The sequence below is a fragment of the Canis lupus genome, chromosome 2 (assembly GCF_003254725.2).
Source record: "Canis lupus dingo isolate Sandy chromosome 2, ASM325472v2, whole genome shotgun sequence".
NCBI lineage: Eukaryota > Metazoa > Chordata > Mammalia > Carnivora > Canidae > Canis > Canis lupus.
In genome coordinates, this window is record NC_064244.1 from 77954255 (window position 1) to 77973573 (window position 19319).

The following is a 19319-nucleotide window of genomic DNA, read 5'->3' on the forward strand; positions in this document are numbered from 1 at the left end:
CATTAATGCAGGTGGCTCAGAGAAGCTACTGCGCGTGTGTTTGAACCTGCCCTATTTCCTGCGCTACATCAATCGGTTTCAGGATGCAGTGTCGGCCAATTCTTTCTTCATCATGCCGGCCACAGTAGCAGATGCCACTGCTGTTCGCAATGGGTAAGGTGCTCCAGGGTGTGTGCTTTTTTTTCTAATGCTGCTCTCAAAAAGAGAAACTGGTTAGTCTTTTTTTTTTTTTTTGGCATGCCAACTTTCTTTAATTATCATATTATAGAAGCAAGGGATTCAAAGAGATGCTTTGGTTAACCTCCTCTCCTTCATGTTCTAGTTTTCATTCACTGGTGATTGATGTAACCATGGCGTTGGATACTCTGTCTCTGCCTGTGTTGGAACCCCTCAATCCTTCTCGTCTGCAGGATGTGACAGTTCTCAGCCTAAGTTGTCTGTATGCAGGTGAGAGGTTATGATGTCTGATTTCATTTTTTCAGTTAAGCACAAGTATACTTTCAGAAAATCATGAGATCCTCCTGAGTGCTCTGCTGTCTCCCTGTTACTTGGGCCTTTGTCCCTGAGGGTCATCTAAAGTCTCGTCTAGGTGAAATGAGGTCTGCATAGGAATCTTGTAAGTTATCCAATTGTACCACTGCTGGTGGTGTGTTATGTGCATATTTATTTTCATAGTATGCGCAGATAGTAAATGTTTACTAGGAAAAGCAAAACGCTAAGTGCTGTTTGGATATTGAGATAAATAACACGTAATCTGTGCCCTCAAGGAGCCTACATCGAGAACGGTTAGGGCCACATGGAATCATATAAAATAGGAGATGATAGGGACACCTGGGTGGCTCAGCGGTTGAGCGTCTGCCTTTAGCTCGGAGCGTGATCCTGGAGACCAGGGATCAAGTCCCACATTGGGCTCCTTGCATGGAGCCTGCTTCCCCCTCTGCCTGTGTCTCTGCCTCTCTCTCTGTGTCTCTCTCATGAATAAATAAATAAAAATCTTAAAAAGGAGATGATAAAAGCCATCAGAAGGCTAGTGTAGTTGGGTGCACAAAGAAGGGAGAGATGGATGGAGTCTTGCTGTGGGAGCAGGTTTGAGGAAGCCTTCACGGAACAGGTGCTGTTTATAAGTACATGAGATGTTATCCTTCATGCTCCCACAAAGTCCCCTTTCTTCCTGCTGCTCATGCTGCCTTGAAAGTGGGGACTGACAGCTGCTGTTTACTCTCTTTTACGTTATGATGACCGTGACTTTTTAATCCAATTCACTGATCCTTGGTTTTAAATACTATAGTCCTGGTGTGTCTTGGAAGGTATAACAATTTCCGATGTTTACTTCGTTCTCTGAATGAGGATTTGTATAGCCTTAGTAACCTGACCTTGGGAACACCAAGAAATTGCCGAGGTTTGTCATCTCCCTGCATTGTTTCACTAGCTTTATTTGAACATCTGGATGCAAATAGGGATATAAAGAGGAAGGCGCCTTCAGTTGGGTAAAGCAGGAGTAATGAAGGAGTTCTTTTGATGTACCTGTAGGGCAGGTAGGATTGCAACTTGGCTATCCTGAGGCAGAGGCAGAAGCAGGACTCAAAGTATACTATAGTTTGGGGGAACATAGTAAGTGTGTGTGTGTGGGGGGGGGTGAAGGGAGAAGATATGTGTTTAGTGGGTATCCTGCAACCAGAGAGAAAGGAAACAATCACAGGGGTCTCAGAAATGCAGTCTAAGTCATTTGGACCATGTCCTATGACAGGAGAAACCACTGCAGATTCTGACCTATATCAAAGCAGCAACTTGCAGGATATTTTGGTGTGGGGAGATTTGGAGGCAGGAGAATTCTCTGTTAGGAGAATTTTTTGTAGTCGTTCAAGTGAGACATGATAAGAACGTGAGCTAGGGTAGTAGTGGTAGGAAGAGAAAGCTAAAGGTATGTGTGAAAATGTGTTCTCCCCCAGCTCACTTCTGGTGCTTATTTCCTCGTCCTCTGCTTTTGATCTTTGCAGTTTTAAGTTGGGGTTGTTTCAATTTTTAGGGAATTTCTTTGAGCATCATGTGGCCCTCAGTGTACTTAGTATTGGTTACAGAGTCCTTAACATTTTTTAGTTGGATTGAAGATCCCAGATTTGGCTTGTTGAAATTTGATGGCCTGGGATTTGATGTAAAGACAGGGATTTGGCCTTGGTATCTTTGAGGAACACCGAATGTGAAATGTATTTCCCCATGGTCTTGAAAAAATGGAAAGACGTCTTGTGATGTTTTAAAGTTAATAGGTTTTATTTTATTTTATTTTTTTAAAAGATTTTTAAATTTATTCATGAGAGACAAAGAGAGAGGCAGAGACATAGGCAGAGGGAGAAGCAGCAGGCTCCCTGTGGGGAGCCTGGTGCGGGACTTGATCCTGGGACCTCAGGATCACGCCCTGAGCCAAAGGCAGATGCTCAACCACTGAGCCACCCTGGTGCCCCAATAGGTTTTATTTTTAAAGCAGTTTTAGGTTTAGAGAGAAGTCGAGCAGGTCATACAGAATTTCCATCTACCTTCTCTCCCCAGTACCCCGTTTCCGTATTGTTCAGATTTTTTTCATTTTTAAGATTTTGCTTATTTATTCATGAGAAAGAGAGAGAAAGGCAGAGACATAGGTAGAGGGAGAAGCAGGCTCCCCACAGGGAGTCTACTGTGGGACTTGATCCAGGACCACGGGATCACGACCTGAGCCAAATGCAGGCACTCAACCACTGAGCTACTCAGGCGCCCCTTTATTTCATATGTTGTATTAACATGGTGCATTTGTTAAAATTGACGAACTCAGTATTTGATACATTATTATGATTTGTGAAGTCCATTGCTTAATCAGGATTTTCTCTGTGTTAGACAGTTCTGTGGGTTTTGACAAATGTATAGCATCCTGTGTTAATCGTCACTATGACACAGAATAGTTTCACCACTCCTGTACTCCACCTCGTAATCCCTCTTCCTACTTTCACCTCCTGGGAACCACTGATCTTTTTACTGTTTTTGGAGTTTTAATTTTTCCAGAATGCCCTAAAGTTGGAATCAATTATATAGTATGTTGCCTTTTCAGACTGGCTTCTTCCTTGTGGAGTGTGCATTTAAGTTTCTTCCCTGATTTTTTGTGACTTGATTGCTTACTTTTTTAAAGTGCTGAATAATATTCCTTGTATGGGTGTGCCATAGTTTGTGGTACGTCCACCTATTGAAGGCATCTCAGTTGCTTCCAATTGTGGCAGTTAGGAATAAAGCTACAGTAAGTATTTGTGAGCAGGTTTTTATGATTGCTGGACCTGATGGTAACATTGTCTAGTCTTGCTCTTGTGGATATTATTCTCAGTTGTCAAATCATGGAATGGCTTCAGGGTGGGTTATGTTTTCTATTTCTATTTTGGTGGACTCCTGGGACTGTGCCATGATTGGAATCTGTGCATCTTTCTTTTATTCCCCCCCCCAGGTGTGAGTGTGGCAACTTGCATGGCCATCCTGCATGTGGGTAGTGCCCAGCAAGTACGGACAGGGTCCACAAGCTCCAAAGAAGAAGACTATGAGAGTGATGCAGCTACGATTGTCCAGAAATGTGTAAGCCGTGCCTCCTTGTTCTGGGGGCCTCCCATCATTCAGTGAGGAGATAGTGCCAGGTCCACTCTTCCCAGGTCGAGAAAAGGACATGGAGTACTCTCCATACCCATCCCCTTGGGTAGCAGTTCTTGTGAAAGATGAGTCACTCAGTCTGCATGTATACTTGAAGGCTTGCTGTGTGTGTGTGTCAGTGCACTTTTAGCAAGACCTGCAGTGCATGAGATAGTCTCAGAGAATGATGAGTGTGTAAGACAAGTCCATGTGATACACCACGATCTGATGTGGGCCTGAGTGTGTTGCTTTAGATTGTGTGGAGTGGACATCTTTGAGAAGGTGACCCTTGAGCTATGAAGGTCAAGGAAAGTGTGATGGAATCATATCTTTAGAAAGTGCTTTAAGGATATTTAATTCTTTGAGCGAAATTAATTATGGGGATTAGCTTTTGTAATGAAGTACTCAGCTTGCTCAGATTTTTGTGTTTGTTGTTGGACAGCTTGAAATCTACGACATGATTGGACAAGCAATCAGCAATTCCCGTCGGGCTGGTGGAGAGGTGAGAAGTAGGTCTCTCTGTTCCATCCCTGTCTCATAGTTCTAAGATCCGTGTGTTTATACATTACTTTCATGCTTTTTCAACAGCATTATCAGAACTTCCAATTGCTGGGTGCCTGGTGTTTGTTAAACAGCCTGTTCCTCATATTGAACCTCAGTCCTACTGCCTTGGCTGATAAGGGGAAAGAGAAAGACCCTCTGGCTGCACTCCGAGTTAGAGACATCCTTTCTCGTACAAAAGAGGGAGTGGGCTCTCCTAAACTGGGACCTGGGAAAGGGTATGTGTCTCCTTGATTCATGTTTTGTTTTGTGTCTTTGCCATTTTATATTGATGGGGAGCTAGGGTAACCCCTCTCATCTTCACATCAGTAGAACAATTTATCTCCATACCTGATTGAATTTAACTAAAGTGATGATCACAGTCTCCTATCTCTATATCATAGCCTTGTGATTTTGGACATATTGTTCATTCTTTCCAAGCTTGTTTGCTTACCTCTAAGAGGGGGAAAGTGTCTGTGTAATATACATTCTAGGGTTTTTATGAGGTTCAAAAAAAAAAAAGGGTACTTTTGTTTTGTAAGATGGGCTGGTATGAGTTACAGTTCATTACTCACTTGCATGTTCAACCAATAAAGAGGATTCAATCAGGTCCTCTGGGCTTGCTTCCTAAAACATTTGCTACCATTTTGACAAAGTCTGGACAATGAGCCCTGCTTGCTTGGAGAGGAGTTAGAGATAGGACTTCCATGTGGCTCAAGGTTTTATTTTCTAAGTCTAGGCATTTCTGGATATTATTTATTCATTCAGTTCCTACCATGTACTGGGTTCTTTCCAGGCATTGAAGATGTGAAAGTATTCAATATCTGTGCTTCTATGGAACTTATTTCTAACTGGAGCAACAGTAAACAAATTAATAGGTTCATGATAGATTTTCATATGAGTGTTGTGAAGAAAAATAAGCCAGAACAAGGGGCTAGAGAGTCATAGAGGCTGTTATTTTAATTAGGATGGTGAGGAATGGGCTTTAAGGACAAGATGTAGAGAATACATGTGAGGTGACAGAGTGAGCCATGCAAATTTTGGGGGTAGAATTGTTTAGGTTTGGAGGTGGGGGTATGATTGGTATTTTTAGGAATCAGTAAGGTCAGTGTGGCTAAAGTGGAGCCCTCCAGGAGGGAGAGTGGTAGAAAGTTAGGTTATAGAGGTAGCTAGGGGCCAAATCTCCTAGGGCAAAGTATAATCTGTGTGTTAGAGGGTTTTCCCAAGGAGAGTGATCTAATCTGTTAGTTATTAGTGACCTGAGAACCTAGCTGCTGTGAAGAGAATAGACTGCAGTGTATAAGGTGGGAAGGAGGAAGAGTAGTTGGGAAGATGATGCATTATTCCAAACAAGAGATGAAGGCACTTGGAATAGGGTATTGGTGGGAAAGGCAGAGAGAAAAGGTCAAAGCAGCATGTATGTGTTTGGAAGGTACAGCTGACAGGATTTGCTGATGGCTTGCATATTAAGTGTGAACAATATGACATCGGAATTTTTTTTTTTAAGATTTTATTTATTTATAGAGACCCAGAGAGAGAGAGAGAGAGACACAGGCAGAGACACAGGCAGAGGGAGAAGCAGGCTCCATGCAACAAGCCTGATGTGGGACTCGATCCCGGGTCTCCAGGATCACACCCCGGGCTGCAGGCAGCGCTAAACCGCTGCGCCACCGGGGCTGCCCGACATCAGAATTTTTTGACATGAACAACTGGGTTGTGTAATTTATGGAGGCCGGAGACACTGGCTTAGGAGTATCTTGGGTGGCCGGAAAGGGAAGAAATGTAGAATTCTGTCTTTGTCGTGGTGAGTTGAGGTGATTGTCAGACCTCTCTATGTGAGATGTTGAGTAGGCAGTTGGTATGGGCATCAGGAGTTCAAGGAGGAAGTCAAATTCTGGACCTCATTCAACAAATTATTCATTGAGTATCTTCTCTGTCAGTTCTGGAATGCTGTGATATATAAGAAAAGGACACATTTCTGAGAGAAGTGAAGAGATATGTCAAATTGTATGTAGAGAGTATTACAGTAAGGGTATTTGGCCTGGTTGGAGAACTCAAGGCAGATTTCCTTGAGGAGGAACACTTAGCTGAAATTTGAAATAGACATTGGTAGATAGTAGAAACCAGGCAAAGAAGGGAAGTAAGAGAGAACAGTAGTTTGTGATTCTTGTGAGCTTCTGTCTTCACTCTTAGCACTCTAGCAGGAAATGGGAGGATGCCCAAAGGTCTATCCTTGGAAATAGTTATGTTTTAAAAATGGCTCGTTTCTTGACATTTCAAAAGAATATCTGTACTTTGTGTAAGTTACAAACCATAAGAAAGGGGGAAAAAGTCATCGCAAATTCTACCACCAAATTGATAAACATTCTTCCAGATATTTTTCAGTGCACGTATATAAGATGTGTATCTTTACAGAACACAATTGCCGTTAGAATATACTGTAGACAATTTTTCAGTGGCGCTGTTTGCAGATTCACTGTGTTTGTAATAGGCTGGTGGTATTCACTGTATAAACATGCTGTTGTTAACTAATTACCCTATTAAAACAGTTATGGCTATATTAAATTTTTTGTTTTGATAAATCTTCTAAAATGTAAATCTTTGTGAACTTGTTTAATTATCCACTGGGGGTAAATTCCCGGAAGTGTGAATGTTAGGACAAAAGTCACGCCTATTTTATGTAAAAATTTGCAATGTTTTACTAGCCTGTCTTTTTTTTTTTTTTTTTTTAAGATTTTATTGATTCATGAGAGACACAGAGAGAGAGGCAGAGACACAGGCAGAGGGGGAAGCAGGCTTCTGGCGGGAGCCCAATGCGGGACTTGATCCCGGATTCCAGGATCATGACCGGAGCCAAAGGCAGATGCTCAACCACTGAGCCACCTAGGCACCCCTACTAGCCTGTTCTGATTGAACTTTCACTAGCTCTGTGTGCGAATGTGCCCATTTCCTCAGGTGCTCTTTGACAGTGGCTGTCATTAATCTTCCTGTTTTTTAATATTAAAGGAGAAAGATGGCTATTATATCACTCCTACTTGTATTTTTTTGTTAGGATGACTATAACTGCCTGTGTCCTTTGCCCTAGTTTTCTCTGGTATTTGTCCTTTTTTCATTTTCTCATGAACATGAGCTCTCTGTATATTAGGTATGCTAATTCTTTGTCATGTGGTCATTTGGACAGAAAGAAAAAGTTTTACACATTAAATGTGAGTAAAACTTTGCTTTCATCCTCTTTGGTTTGTGACCAGATATAGAAGTGATTTTTACCTTTTTTCTTCTCAAAGAATGCCTTTTTTTAAAAACTTTATTGATGAGGGATTTATTATAAAAGACTGTAACCCTGAAACAGCCAGTTGGAAGAGATGCTTAGAGCAAGGTGTGGGGAAAGAGCACAGAGCATCCCTGCCCTCCCGTGTGCACTGCTCTCCCCACATCTCCCTGTATCCACCGGCCCAGAAGCTATCTCAAAAGAATGACCTTCAAAAAGTTCAGCCAGCCTTTGAATGTCAGCATCTTCAATTCATCCAGTAGTTTTGAACTGATAGTTTATTTTTATTTATTTATTTATTTATTTATTTATTTATTTATTTATTGCTGCAAAAAGCTTTATTGTCTCCATTTGGTCCACGTTTTGGGAAAGGGCTCCAGGATGGTTAAAAAGCTGCCTAGTGGCTGCATGGGAAAAGGTTCAGGCACAAGCCCTGGCACCAGGGGGTTGCCAGAGGAGCCCCTCAAAGGCTGCTGTTCTCCAGAGGCTCCTAGTCGTGAACTGATAGTTTAAATTCCAAAATGTTATGTATTTGGAAGACTTTCTTCTTTTAAGATTTTATTTACTTATTCACGAGAGACAGAGAGAGAGGCAGACACATAGAGGGAGAAGCAGGCTTCCCACAGAGCCTGATGGGGGACTCGATCCCAGCACCCCGAGATCATGACCTGAGCCAAAGGCAGACACTCAACCACTGAGCCACCCAGGTGATTTCCAGGCATCCTGGAAGACTTTCTTGTAGTTCTGTAGTTCTTAACCTGAAGCCTGTAGATCCTTAGGCGGGCTACAGATGAGCTTCAGGGAGACTGAGCTTTTGAAATTATATGCATATATTGTGTGTATAGTTTTTTTCCATTTGGGGAAAGGTCCACAGATTCTCAAAGGAGTCTAGGCCCCAAATGGCAAGATCCCTGTTTTTGAGGTTGTAATTTGTTGTGTTTTCCTTTTTCTTTATATAGGCACCAGGGATTTGGGGTACTCTCAGTAATACTGGCAAACCATGCTGTCAAGCTGTTAACCTCTCTCTTTCAAGACCTTCAAGTGGAAGCTCTGCACAAGGTGAGGGATTGTTGTCAGGGGATGAGCCTACTGACTGCTGGCTTCACTTCTAGGTAGGCTACCTTGAGCCATCTGATCCTGTTGTTACCTCCTGCTCTGCTAGAACATTAATTCTCTTTTGCCATGGTTACCTTCAGGCCTGGGAGACAGATGGTCCCCCTGCAGTCCTGAACATTATGGCCCAGAGCACCTCCATCCAGAGGATCCAACGGCTGATTGACTCAGTCCCACTGACGAACCTGCTGTTGACATTACTCTCAACCTCCTACAGAAAGGTAGGTGGCATAACACCACTGATAATTTGGAACATTTATATAATCTTTTCAAAATGAATAAGATTGTATACTGTGACCTTTATAAACTCAAATTTCGTGGTAAAGGTTTTGAAAACGAGTGGAATTCTTGAATGAGTCTACACTTTGTGTCTGTTATTGTCAGCGTTGTGATACATATAGCTGTGAGGTGCTTTGTGACAGGTGTCATGCTGATTCAGAAACTTAGAGGCTACTCTGGAAAGACTCCTGTTTCAATTCTTGTCTGTAGCTTTGGGTTTGGAGTGCATTGGGATAAAGGGATCCGAGCTCGGAAAGGAGGACACTGTTAGGAGGATTTCTTGGATTTAGAGGAAAGGAAAAGACACAGAGAAAATGTCTCATATGGTGAGTGAGGTGAAGCAGGGTGGCATCTTGTCTGTCATTGTCAGTTACGGAAGCTGCTATTTTCCTAGGCCTGTGTCCTGCAACGTCAGAGGAAGGGCTCCATGAGCAGCGATGCCAGCGCCTCGACTGACTCAAACACTTACTATGAGGATGATTTCAGCAGCACGGAGGAGGACAGCAGCCAAGGTAGAGGCCTCTTTTCGGTGTCCCGGGAGGCAGGCAGCAGAGAGCAACAGGAGCTCCCTTGCGTGGATTCTGTTAGTGTCCTGTTGCCGTCTTCACCTGCCTAGCATGGATCCTGATTTTCTGGGTCCTCGAAGGGGCATATTGTTGAAGAGTAGGTTGAGCTGTTGAAGACTGAGTGATAGAAACTTCTCCCAGTGATACCCAGATTGCTTTTCAGCCCTTCCCCTCCAAGATCAGGATCCATCTCAGTTCCTGCTGCTGTTTGTGTTGACCCAGCTGGTGAACTTTGAACTTTGTTCTGAGCTTCCCAGTGAAACTCCAGAGCTTGTGTGTGAGGGGTTTGCTCCAGCTATTGTCATGGATGTGTGGCTTGGGGAGGCATAGGGAGAGGAACTCCAGACTCCGTGGCAGTGAACAACAGGGCAAAACAAGCATTCCCTCCTTTCTTGGTTGGGAGAGAGATGGAGTAAGACAAATCGCTCAGGTTCTTTATGATCAGATTTTTTCTTTTATAATCAGGTGGGAGCCATGTATAGTATTGTGAAAGGTGCATCTGTTAATTTGGGCTTTACAATTGATAGATAAAAATTTGTTTTTCAAAATGTTTGACTTCTTGCCAGTAAAGTGAGGTTGTTCCTGTTTCTTCATTGGCTCCTTTATAAAAAAAAAAAAATACTAGTTTTATTGATGTATAGGTTACATGCAGTGAAATGCTCCTGTTTTGTGTGTACATTTAGATGAGCATTGACAAATTTGTGCAACATGTAACTATCACCTGAAATCAAGATAACCCTTTGTTCCTTTTTTTTCTTTTTCCTTGTGTTTCTTTTGATGTAGACACTTCCATAAAACAGATGTACTAAAACTTTTTTTAAAAATGTGTTATTTTTATTACTTATCTCTTTCTTCAGATGATGACAGTGAGCCTATTTTGGGGCAGTGGTTTGAGGAGACCATCTCTCCCAGTAAAGAGAAAGTGGCACCTCCGCCTCCTCCCCCGCCACCTCCGCTAGAGAGTTCTCCTCGAGTTAAAAGCCCCAGTAAACAGGCTCCCGGTGAAAAGGGCAACATTTTGGCTAGTCGCAAAGATCCTGAGTTGGTAAGAGTGGATTTTTGAGGTTAAGGGAAAGGAGAGATGGGGAGTTGTGAAAAGTAGATCGTTTGAACTAAAACATTTTGTAGGTTGGGTCAACTGTAATATTTAAAGATATTTTTGGGTGTCTGGATGGCTCAGTCAGTTGAGCCTCTGCCTTCAGCTCAGGTCATGATCCAGGGTACTGGAATTGCACCCTTCATTGGGCTCCCTGCTCAGTGGGGAGTCTGTTTCTCCCTCTCCCACCACTCCCCCTGCCCCGCCCTGCATTAGTATTCTGTCTTGCTCACTCTGTGCTTGTGTGCGTGCACTCTTTCTCTCAAGTAAATTAAAAAAAAAAAATCTTTAAAGATATTTTTACTTAGGACTTAAGCGTACAAATTGTGTTTGATTAAATAATTTGTACTCTTGATATTGTTTCTCTGATTGAGGGTTAGTAACATAGCCTTTGGAGTTAGAAGTGAGTTTGAATCCTGCTTTTACTGGCCATTTTACTTACCATTTACTGGCTCTAAACTTTGGACAAGAATCTAAACCTCTCCAAGACTCATTGTTGTCTTTTGTCATATGGGAATGATTGTACCTGCTTTGAGGGGTGTTGTGAAGAATTAAGGAGCCCCTAGTATAGGTGTGGTACATCTTAAGTGCTTGCTAATTATTTATTCAAACAGTATTTCTAGATGACATATTATCAGCACTGTTCTAAAGCTGTATCAGGAAACAAATCAGATATAGACCTTACTTTCATACAGTACAGCTTATTCTAGTCAAGATTGTGGGCATAAAACATTTACACCATAATTCAGTATCATTTTGAGAAAGAAGGAAGGAGCTGGGAATTCCATGTGTGTATAATGATCAGACTTCAGAATTCCTTATTTCAATAGTGTCCTTGAGCTGAACAAATGCAGGACCTTAGGGGAATGACAGAAAAAAGTCTGTCTAGAAGCCTCAGTTTTCACAGTGTTTTCTGAAGTCTTTTGTGTTCAACAGGTGCCATTTCATGTAACTGGTAGAATTATGATGGGAAAGACTGTTGTAATTAAACTTCATTCCACTGTAGGTGATTTAAAATCTGACACTAATTCATTGAGTTTGTTGCATCAGATCTGTAGGCATTTTTTTTTTTTTTTTTTTTTAGATTTTATTTATTTATTCATGAGAGACACAGAGAGAGACAGAGACACAGGCAGAGGGAGAAGCAGGCTCCCTGCAGGGAGCCTGATGTGGGTCTCAATCTCAGGACCCCAGGAGCCAAAGGCAGTCTCAACCATTGAGCCACCCAGGTGTCCCATTTTGATGTGTTTTATTTTTATTTGTATTCAAGATTTGGAAGTACTTTGGGCTTATGACCCTGACGTAAGATTCTTGCTGTTCTTTTTAGTTCTTAGGTCTGGCTTCCAACATTTTGAACTTCATCACTTCTTCCATGCTGAACTCACGGAACAATTTTATCCGAAACTACCTGAGTGTGTCTCTTTCAGAACACCATATGGCCACCCTGGCCAGCATCATTAAGGAGGTGGACAAAGATGGACTCAAGGGTCAGTAGACAGGATCAAGGCTTGGTTGATGTTTTCTCCAGTGGAGTTTGGCTGTTGGCAGGGCAGTATGATGATGTATCAAGAGGCTGCTTGAGTAATCAGCGTCCTTATTGCCTTTAAGGTTCATCAGATGAAGAATTTGCTGCTGCTCTCTATCACTTCAACCACTCTCTGGTAACTTCTGACCTTCAGTCACCCAACCTGCAGGTTTGTGTGCACTGTGACCTTTGGCCATGCGCTGTGTCTGCTTCCAGTAGGCTGTAGTATTCAGTTGGGAAGAAACACAGTTTGTTGTAGAAACCCCCAACTGGAAAGAGTTTGAGACATTATGCTAATGTGTCTCACTGCCCCATTCAGATTATTTCAAAAAAGAGAAAATGTGTCCTTTATCCCCAAGTCATTCAGTAAGCTTAAAGTGAAAGGAAAACTACAAAAATAGCTCCTAATTACTGTCCTAGTAGACAGGTGGACAAAATAGACAAGAGGGCAGGAAAATATAAATGGCCAATAAATGTAGAAAATGCTTAATTTCATTAGTAATCTAAGAAATACACGTTGGACATGTGTTCTTTTTGAAGAGTCAAATTACAGAAGGTAGTTGCTCTCAGATACATGCCTGCTTGCAAACTCACCACCAAAATAAAGTGTAGGATCTTGATTGTGACCTTCTAAATCTTAGGGTTTTTCCTCTCTATTAGTTTCATATATATGTTTATTTTTACATATATACTCCTTAAATTTTACAATTATTTGATTGTTTTCAGCTTTATGGTAACTGATACCATGCTCTATATGATCTTGTTAGGCTTTCTTATTTCAGCTAATATTATTTGACACCATATTGCCAAGATTCGTCTATACTATTGCTAACTCTGTAGTTCTTGTTTTGACTACTACATGCTATGCCATTGTGTTTGTGACTATGCCAATTATTCATCTCCCCTCTGCTCCCACTGATGGATCTTTTGATTGTGTCAGGGTTTGTTACTACTCCAAGTATTACTGTGATCTTGTATGTGTCCCCTGAGATAACAAGGGGTTCTCTTGGGCAGGTAAGTGGGAGTAGAATTGACAAGATACAGAGTAGGTGACTGTAAGCAAGTAATACTGGACTGCTCTCTAAAGTAGCAGCACGGTGGGGCACCTGGCTGGCTCAGTCAATAGAGTATTCCACTCTTAATCTGGGTTGTGAGTTTGAGCCCCATGTTGGGTATAGAGATTACTTTAAAAGAAAAAAAGTAGCTGTACCAAGTTTTATCATCACCAGCAATGTGTCAGGTTTGTGGATTCACTTTCTCTCCCAACATTTGACAGTGTGGTGGTTGTTTTTTTTCTAAGCCCGATGTGGTGATTGAGCTTATGACCATGAGATCAAGAACTGAGCTGAGATTAAGAGTCGCACACTTAACCGACTGAACCACCCAGGTGCCCCGGCAGTGTTGTATTTTGATAATTTTTTGAACATGGTCAGACTTCGTCAGTCTTTTAGTGTGCATAAAGATCCTTGGGGAATTTGTTTAATAAATGCAGATTCCTATTTGCAGCTATCCCTCACCTCCCCAGAAGAATTAAATTTGTAGATCTCTCCAATATTTTGTCCTAAGATTGTTTTGAAAAGTTTTGTTACTCTTGAGATTATTTCAGTGGATTTCTCAGAATCAGGAGACAATTTAAGGATTTGCTCTTGCCCCCAAAGAGATAGGATCTAGGAAGCTATTTTAAAAGGTTAAACTTAATTCTTACCATCCCATAGTCTTTGAGAAATTCTTGAAAATTTATTTCATTGTTTAAAAAGATAATTACAAAACCTATTTACACATACCTACTGTTAGATGAAAAAAATTCTTTTGGGGATGCCTGGGTGATGGCAGTCAGTTGAGCATCTATCTGAGTCTTGGTTTTGGCTCAGATTGTGATCCACATTCAGTGTGGAGTCTGCTTGAGATACTGTCTTCCTCTCCCTCCCCATTGCTTGTGCTGTCTCTATCTCTAAAATCAATCAATCAATCAATCAATATTTATTTATTTATTTCGTGGGAAAGGAAATATAACTTGAGTGGTAAAGTTGTTGACCTAAGATGAAGAGAAGAAAATGCTTCAATTAGTATATGGCTTGCAGCACCTTCCCAGACTGTATAGGGTCAGGATATCCTGCCAAAGTTATCAGCTCCTTGCTGAAATCTAAGTTTACTTAGAGAAGTTTCAAAGTTCATAGACTTGGCCTTTTCCTGCTTAAACTTGTCCAAATAATGGGGGAAGAAATATTTTCCTGTAGAGAATAGGAGTTCATAGGATTCCTGTAATGATGTGCCCTCTTAGCATTAAAAAAAAATAATTCTAGACCTTGTGTGGACATGTAGCTTGGCTGCCCATATCACTGACTTTATGCAGAGCAAATTATCAAACTTAGTCTTCATTTTATTTCCAAACATGGGACTTTAAATTCTTCCCCCAAATTTCATTGCTATGATGAAAAAAAAGTGAAGGATATTTAGTGTAATTATTTGCTATTGATGATTGTTTCTTTGGAATCCTGTACAATGTTCTTTTTTTTTAGGAGAGTGTGTGTTTGTGTGCACACACGTGCGCGTGCATGTGTGCACACAAGGTGGGGGGGGCAGACAATGGGAAAGGTAGAGAATGTTAAGCAACCTTCACACCAACGTGGAACCCAACATGTGGCTCAGTCTCATGACCCTGAGATCATGAGTTGAGCTGAAACCAAGAGTCCTACACTTAACTTGACTGATTCACCCAGCTGCTCCATGTACAAAGTTATTTACTCAAGGTGTCTAACTTGCAAGATGCACATAGTGTCCTTTAAGGGAAGTTCATGGAATGGAGTCCGGTCTATGAAAGTAAACAAATATAAATTACATCATAAAAGTTGTCTTCATTTGTCAGGGTAATAAAAAGCTTGTTCTGAGTTAGTAAGACCAGTAGGCTTTCCCTACTTAATAGAAGAAACCTATTTAAGATGACTCACAAACATCTTGGGAAGCGGACTTTCTGCTGAAAGGCCATGTGCTTGGTTGGCATGGGCTCTGTTTTCTTTCAAATTTGTTTAATAACACAGTCTACTAAGATGATTTGTGTCTTCTGAAGCCAAATGAGAAAGCAGGCTTTGTCTGGTTTTCTGTTGGCATTCTGCTCTATTGGCCATTGGTGATTAACTCAAACTCTAGCCCCAGTTGGTGGAGCTGAAAGTTCTAGCCCTTTAATCATGTGGTTGGTTCCCCTGGCGACCATCCCCCATCCTGAAGCTGTCTAGGGGCCTCATTATCATAAATACAGGTATTATTGAAGAGCTTATTATGAATGCCATACACGTTCTCACCCCTGTCAGGAAATGACAGCTTTAAGACCTCTGTTCCAGGAATGGGACAAAGACCAAATATGTATTTCTTCTTTTATCGTATCACAGGGAGTTAGTATTTAATGGGTATAGAATTTGAATTGGGAAAAATAAAAAAAAGTGCTGGAGATGGATAGTAATGATGTTTGCACAGTGTTTATGTACTTAATGCCACAGAACTTTCCACTTAAAAATGATTAAAGTGATAAATTTTATGTTACATTATTTTATCACAAAAAAAGTAAAATCTATCTGGCACATAGTAATAGTGTCTACTAAACATTAGCTGCTATCTGTATTTATTGTTATCATTTAGTATTAAGATTATTATATTCGTCTTATATTTATTACTATTACATGTAGAATTACAATAACTTAATATTACACAGTGATCTCGGTTCAACTCATTCGTTCACTGAGCATTCATTGAGCACCTACTATGTGCCAGGTAACATTGTAGACACTGAAGAAATCCAGATGGCTTGAATTAGTGTGGGATCATGAGAAAGGGGAGATACAGTATTGATAAAGGACCCATGGTAGAGATCATAGTAAATTATTTGAATGGGATAAAGGACATGGATAGGAAGAAGTCTAAGATCTTGCCTGGCTTTTCAACCCAAATGAGACCAGAAGCGTGCTGTTGTCTTTCATAGAAAGGGAACATCAGCAAGGAGAGTTGGTTTGGTGATAGAAGGAGCCGTATTGAGTGTTCAGGGAGCTCACTCTCCTAGGTTTGAGTCAGCTTGGGTTCTGTTTACTCATGGATCACTTATTTACTGCACGTTTGCTCAGAATGATCCTCTGGGTTCTTGAGCTATGTGAGGTACATTGTGCTATTTTCTTTGTGTTATGAAAAACAAGCAGTGTTTGCTTACCCCAAACAACTTTCTTGTAGTCACTTGTGGTTGGCCAGCCTGGAAACCACTGTGTGGTAGAGCTTGAGTGCGAGGCTTTCGTTTCATGAAGGAGTAAGCTAAAGGCAGTGAACGGTGGCATAACCCATGTGATTGCATGGCTTCGGTCTAATGAGAAAAGCAATTCGTGTATTTGTGTATACTGGAATTTTTTTTTTTAAAGATTTTAGTTATTTATTCATAAGAGACACAGAGAGAGAGGCAGAGACACAGGCAGAGGGAGAAACAGGCTCCATGCAGGGAGCCGGACATGGGACTGGATCCCAGGCCTCCAGGATCACACCCTGGGCTGAAGGCGGTGCTAAACCTCTGAGCCATCTGGGCTGCCCGGGAATTTTTTTTTTTTAAGATTTTATTTATTTATTCATGACAGACACACACACAAGACAGAGGCAGAGACACAGGCAGAAGGAGACGCAGGCTCCATGCAGGGAGCCGGACATGGGACTGGATCCCAGGCCTCCAGGATCACACCCTGGGCTGAAGGCGGTGCTAAACCTCTGAGCCATCTGGGCTGCCTGGGAATTTTTTTTTTTAAGATTTTATTTATTTATTCATGACAGACACACACACAAGACAGAGGCAGAGACACAGGCAGAGGGAGAAGCAGGCTCCATGCAGGGAGCCTGACGTGGGACTCCATCCTAGGTCTCCAGGATCACACCCTATGCTGAAGGTGGTGCTAAAACGCTGGGCCACCAGGGCTGCCCTGTATACTGGAATTAATATATAAGAGTTTTATATAGAAGTTTTATCAGTGTTTTTAGTTAAAATAAGGAGTTCCCACTACTGCTGTTAAAAAATTATTTTTAAAGGATTTTATTTATTCATGAGAGACACAGAGAGACAGAGACACAGGCAGAGGGAGAAGCAGGCTCCCTGCAGGAAGTCTGGTGCAGGACTCGATCCCCAGTCTGGGGATCACTTCCTGGCAAAGGCAGACATTCAACTGCTGAGCCACCCAGGCGTCCCAGAAAAAATAATTTTAAAGAGGATGACATTTTGAGGCACCAGTGGGATGAAAACATCTAGAAAGTAGTTGGAAATGTGAGTCTGAAATTCAGGGCTTAAAAAATTATAATTGAAAACGAAGCTTTGAGAATTGTCCACTAAGAGGTGGTTGTTTCAAGTAATGAGAACAGTAAGATGAGTGGGGGATGGCCCTAGTGGGGAGGGCAGAGGCAGAGAGCCCAGTAGTGATTAAAGGCACGGGTCAGCACAGGGTGCCTGGAGGGCAGGTGGGAACACTTCAGGCCAGGCCTTTGTGGGTGTGCTGTGACTCAGTTTTACTTAGGAAGCCAGTTCCTCTTACTCAGGGATAATGAATGTTGGAGTGGATTAGGAGAAAACCAGGTTCTGAGGAATGTTCACTCATTTCTTAGGGCTCTGAGGCCTGAAACAACAGATACAAAACAAAAAAACCCTCTTTTAAAAAAATATGACCTGGATAACAAATTCATGATTTCCATTTTTCCATGTTTCTGGATCCTATCTGTATAGTTGCAGTTTTACAATTAAAATCAGAACATTGATGCCTCTCTTTTTTTTTTTTTACTTTTTCAAAGTTTACTATTTCAGATACCGTTTACCTTGGTCTTTATAGCTGCTACCGTTATGACTGCATGTTCCTTGATTTGAATACTTAGATGTTTTTTCTAAATTTTTTTTTATTATTACAGTAGTGTTACAGTATTTTATAGCTCAGACATGTTAATTTTTTTGAATCATTTCCTTGAGTCAGGAATTGAGAAAAGTCTTTAAGACTGTGAGGAGCATAAATGATTAAGAATGAAGATTTTAGAGATAAGCCTGGCTTTGAATACTTGGGAATTTTGTGGCTTAGGTCATGTTCTTAAACCATTCTGAGCTCTATTTCCTTCGTCAGTAAAATGGAGCACATACCCACCTAACACTCTGACTCTGAGCATTTAGTGTGACAGTAGGTGTGCAGTGCTTAGCCTGTGATAACTGCCCAGTACGAGTCAACTACTCTTCATATCTGCAACATTTTGAATAATTATTTCCAAGTAGTGGGGTCCTCTGGGATGTTTTGTAAGAATATAATTTAATTTGACAGACTTAGGAATTTATCCTACATCCCGAGGTAACTGTGATTTGTGTCTTCTGAAGCCAAGTGAGAAAGCAGGCCTTTGTCTGGTTTTCCATTGGCATCCTGCTTAGTTTGTGTGTGTGTTTGAAAAGATAAGTTGCAGCTTAGATAACTGAGCACAAGTCAAGCTCATTTGAAAGACACGCTACAACTGGAGGCAAAAACGACCCTGACTAATTCGGGGTGCCTTGACATCTAATAGGCAGACTCTCTGCTAATACTGTTGTAGAATACAAGTGGCAGGACCTCCCCACCTTGAGTGTTACTTGTAGTAGTATATGACTAGTTGTGAAAGAAAAACTGTCAGCCCATTTGGAAAATTATCCAGATTCTGCTTTCTCAGTGCATTTCTCCTTTTCCAGGACCCCACTTCTGACACTAACTATAGTTGTGAAAGGGGTTAGATTAGTACTTTTCCCTTTATAGTTTTGTTTGCTGAGCAAAATGACCTTTCTCCAAACCACATCTAAATCTGAATTTCTGCTCACTCTTTAAAATACTCTTCTTGCATTAAAGAGTAATATTTAGGGCTCCTGGGTAACCTTTGGCCTCATTCTCTTTTTTCTAACGGTCTCTTGTATGTCTTTCCTGGCAGAACACGCTGTTGCAGCAGCTGGGAGTAGCTCCTTTCTCTGAGGGCCCTTGGCCCTTGTACATTCACCCTCAAAGCCTCTCTGTGCTTTCACGCCTTTTGCTCATCTGGCAACATAAAGCCGGCACTCAGGGTGATCCCGATGTCCCTGAATGCCTGAAAGTTTGGGACAGGTAAGAGAACTCCAGGAGAAGCCCTGCAGAGAAGGATATGTACTTTTTAAAATTTGTTTGACCTCTTTGTAGTTAGCCTTGGGGATCTGAGACAGTGTCTGATAATAGAGTGTACAGTGGTGAGGGTGGAGGAGTAGGTTTCTGATGGTGTTGGGGGAAAATGCGCTGCTCAAGAAGCAGAAGTACC

The 19319-nt window shown here is 41.5% G+C and overlaps 1 protein-coding gene across 5 annotated transcripts in view; it reads left to right on the forward strand.

The window, feature by feature from the left end:
• The window catches only part of UBR4 (ubiquitin protein ligase E3 component n-recognin 4), a 132809-nt gene that overhangs the window by 11474 nt on the left and 102016 nt on the right, over positions 1 to 19319 (forward strand). For all 5 annotated transcript variants that reach the window (XM_035714056.2, XM_025446817.3, XM_025446816.3 and 2 more), the window contains exons 7-18: positions 12 to 153; positions 323 to 447; positions 3461 to 3585; positions 4079 to 4138; positions 4225 to 4415; positions 8404 to 8503; positions 8641 to 8778; positions 9231 to 9348; positions 10260 to 10447; positions 11826 to 11985; positions 12107 to 12192; positions 18963 to 19132. In XM_035714056.2, the coding sequence (XP_035569949.1) occupies positions 12 to 153; positions 323 to 447; positions 3461 to 3585; positions 4079 to 4138; positions 4225 to 4415; positions 8404 to 8503; positions 8641 to 8778; positions 9231 to 9348; positions 10260 to 10447; positions 11826 to 11985; positions 12107 to 12192; positions 18963 to 19132 (1603 nt within the window). The remainder of the gene's footprint in view (positions 1 to 11; positions 154 to 322; positions 448 to 3460; positions 3586 to 4078; positions 4139 to 4224; positions 4416 to 8403; positions 8504 to 8640; positions 8779 to 9230; positions 9349 to 10259; positions 10448 to 11825; positions 11986 to 12106; positions 12193 to 18962; positions 19133 to 19319) is intronic.